This window comes from Cynoglossus semilaevis, chromosome 7, assembly GCF_000523025.1.
Source record: "Cynoglossus semilaevis isolate Cse_v1.0 chromosome 7, Cse_v1.0, whole genome shotgun sequence".
NCBI classification, from domain to species: domain Eukaryota; kingdom Metazoa; phylum Chordata; class Actinopteri; order Pleuronectiformes; family Cynoglossidae; genus Cynoglossus; species Cynoglossus semilaevis.
The window spans coordinates 3,955,531-3,958,006 of record NC_024313.1 but is presented as its reverse complement, the minus strand read 5'-3'; the positions used below and the strand labels follow the sequence as shown (position 1 = coordinate 3,958,006).

The following is a 2,476-nucleotide window of genomic DNA, read 5'->3' as shown; positions in this document are numbered from 1 at the left end:
AGGTTTAGGTTAAGAATATTCTAACAAAATAGACAGAGCTGAGTGTATTGGGGTTGCTTAACAATTGAGAGGCAAGACGTAAACTGTGGAGATCAAAACATTCTCTTTGATGAAAAATAACTCAAGTCAAAATCAAAGCACTGGAACAACTGGTGAGAAGAAAGCAACTTTACTCCAAGATGCCATTCCACAGAACCTGTTTGTTTTTATTCCATTTGATGTGTGCACAATGCAGAGACATCAACATAAAATATATGCAGCATTTTCTGTCATCTCCAATCCATTACCACTTCAATATGAAGCATACATAAGCACTGCTGTAGAATGAAATTGCATTATATTATTATTTTTGTGCAATAAGCATTCACACATTGTACATTGTACTAGTAAGCATTTTGTAGATGCCAATGAAAACTAGTTGTTTTTTTAAAGTAATGTTCAATAAAAATGCAAGACATACACATTTGCAAGCCACAAAGTGCATGATAAGATGATGAGGTTTCAAGCTTTCATAAAAAGGCCTTTTTAATACAAAATAAGTCTGTCACTGTCTTTTTACATATAAAAGTATTGTACAGTATTTGTAACAATGAGCTTTTATTCTGAAATGAGCAGACGTGTACTCTGAAAACCAGACAGGAAATAAGGCTTTGTTTACAAAGTCTGCTTCCGGTGCTCACTTCCAACAACGTCGCATGTTCAATTTCTTTTCTCCTCATTAGTCTAAACTTTGACAACGTTGGTTTTGGGGCGTTATCTTCTCCAAAAACAAAAAAAACACACACAAGAAAACGTTTATAATATAGCATAATTGTCAGATACGTTTTCTTAATTTTGCAGCAGCTAACTTTGGCTAACTAATAGCACAGATGGTGCATAGCAGTGTGATTTAATTCAACAGGTGCAAATCAGAGGATGCAAGGTCAGTCTACGGAAATTCCTCATTTGGAAATGTCTAAAATTAGGAAGGTAGATAATGTTTTGTTTACCAGTTGATTTGCATTGACGCATGTTGACAAATTCAACTCATACGTAATGCACAAATTCAGTTTGAAGTTCCTTAAAAGTGCACAATTCCAGAAAGCGGTTGCTTGCAAAAAAGCGTCCCTGCAGAAACTTCTTTGCGCAGTCGCCAGTACCCACTGCAGAAACGTCTCCACCGTTGGACCACTGCTTTTCGGTTCCAAGGTAATGTCATAGACTTGCTCAGTAAGAATGGCAATGATTATCGTACATTAAAGTACAACCTGGTCAACACCTTTATTTAGGCTATAGGGTCACGTACCTGTATATTTTGGTGTCAAGTGCGTGCCATGCAGTCTCTTGGGATTATGGAGAGCGCAGGAAACACTGCATTTGCAAAAGAAGGCGATGGTGGTGGAAGTGTTAAAGCCCCCGTGGAAGAGGAATACATGGAGATGGTACATGGAGCATCAGTGAAAGTAATGATGACTCCAGAGAAAGTGGGAGAAATTCATTCAAAAAGAACTGACCCTGAAGTTCCAACAGTGTCTGGTGAGTAAAAGTTTCAGCCTTAAACAATCTTGTTCAATGGTGCTTGAACAGTGCTCTATTTAATCACATACAGTACTGTGAACAAAACATCCCGCAGCTTAATTGCTCAAACCTCTGACCTTCAGTTTGGAAGACGACTTGTTTTGCATGTTGCCACAGCATCCTCACAGTGTAGGTGTGCTCAGTTTGGTTGAAAATTGGTATATTTTGTGTTTTCCCTCCAGGGTCAAATGAGAAGAATAGGAGGAAGATGAAGAGGGAGCAGAAAAAAATGTCAGAGAAAAAGTCAGGAGAAGATGCAAAGAAGTTCATGTCTGAGCTCCCATTTGCTTTGACCAGTCCCTCAAAATGGAAGGAGCTGGGATGTAAGCAAAAAATAATAGTTATGAATTGAATATCATCAGGAATTTAATGATTAAATAATAATCATATAACGATAAACGTCTTTAGTCCACTTCCCAGAGTCAACACAGAAGAAACGGAAGAGAAAGAGAGGAGACAGTTGGGGACGTGTGGACAATGAGGCAGATGGAGACAAAAAGAAAAAGAAGAGAGAAACCCAGCGACCAAACTATTTTCTCTCCATCCCCATAACTAACACACAGGTGAGGAAACAATAGTACATGGCATTGGCTATGTAGCATATTATTAAGACAATAATCATATTTTATCATCTTTATTTAGTTGTGGGTCAATATGTTTTTTTAATGTTTGCTTGATATTGCTTCTCAAAGATTAATTTTCCTGTTGTTTATTCGCTGCTTTTGTCAGTACACCAAACCACCGTCTGCACTGTCACTATTTGTCCTTACTAACAATCAATAACAAGCTTTGTTGCTTAGTTAAGAAGGTCAATAAATGAAGGTCCCTGTCAATGAATGAGAGTTTGTCCAATGACAGATAAGCTCAGCCGTGACTGAGGACCAAGAGGCGGTGCTTGGCAAGGAGGCACGTTTTTCCA

The 2,476-nt window shown here is 38.2% G+C and overlaps 1 protein-coding gene across 1 annotated transcript in view; it reads left to right on the top strand.

Annotated features, from left to right (window-relative positions):
- The first annotated feature begins 512 nt into the window (after positions 1 to 512).
- Positions 513 to 2,476, top strand: part of akap7 (A-kinase anchoring protein 7) — a 27,840-nt gene continuing 25,876 nt past the window's right edge. Inside the window, exons 1-5 of the mRNA XM_025057047.1 lie at positions 513 to 1,188; positions 1,269 to 1,515; positions 1,740 to 1,880; positions 1,966 to 2,120; positions 2,416 to 2,463. Coding sequence (XP_024912815.1) covers positions 1,036 to 1,188; positions 1,269 to 1,515; positions 1,740 to 1,880; positions 1,966 to 2,120; positions 2,416 to 2,463 — 744 coding nt within the window. The 5' untranslated portion in view covers positions 513 to 1,035. The remainder of the gene's footprint in view (positions 1,189 to 1,268; positions 1,516 to 1,739; positions 1,881 to 1,965; positions 2,121 to 2,415; positions 2,464 to 2,476) is intronic.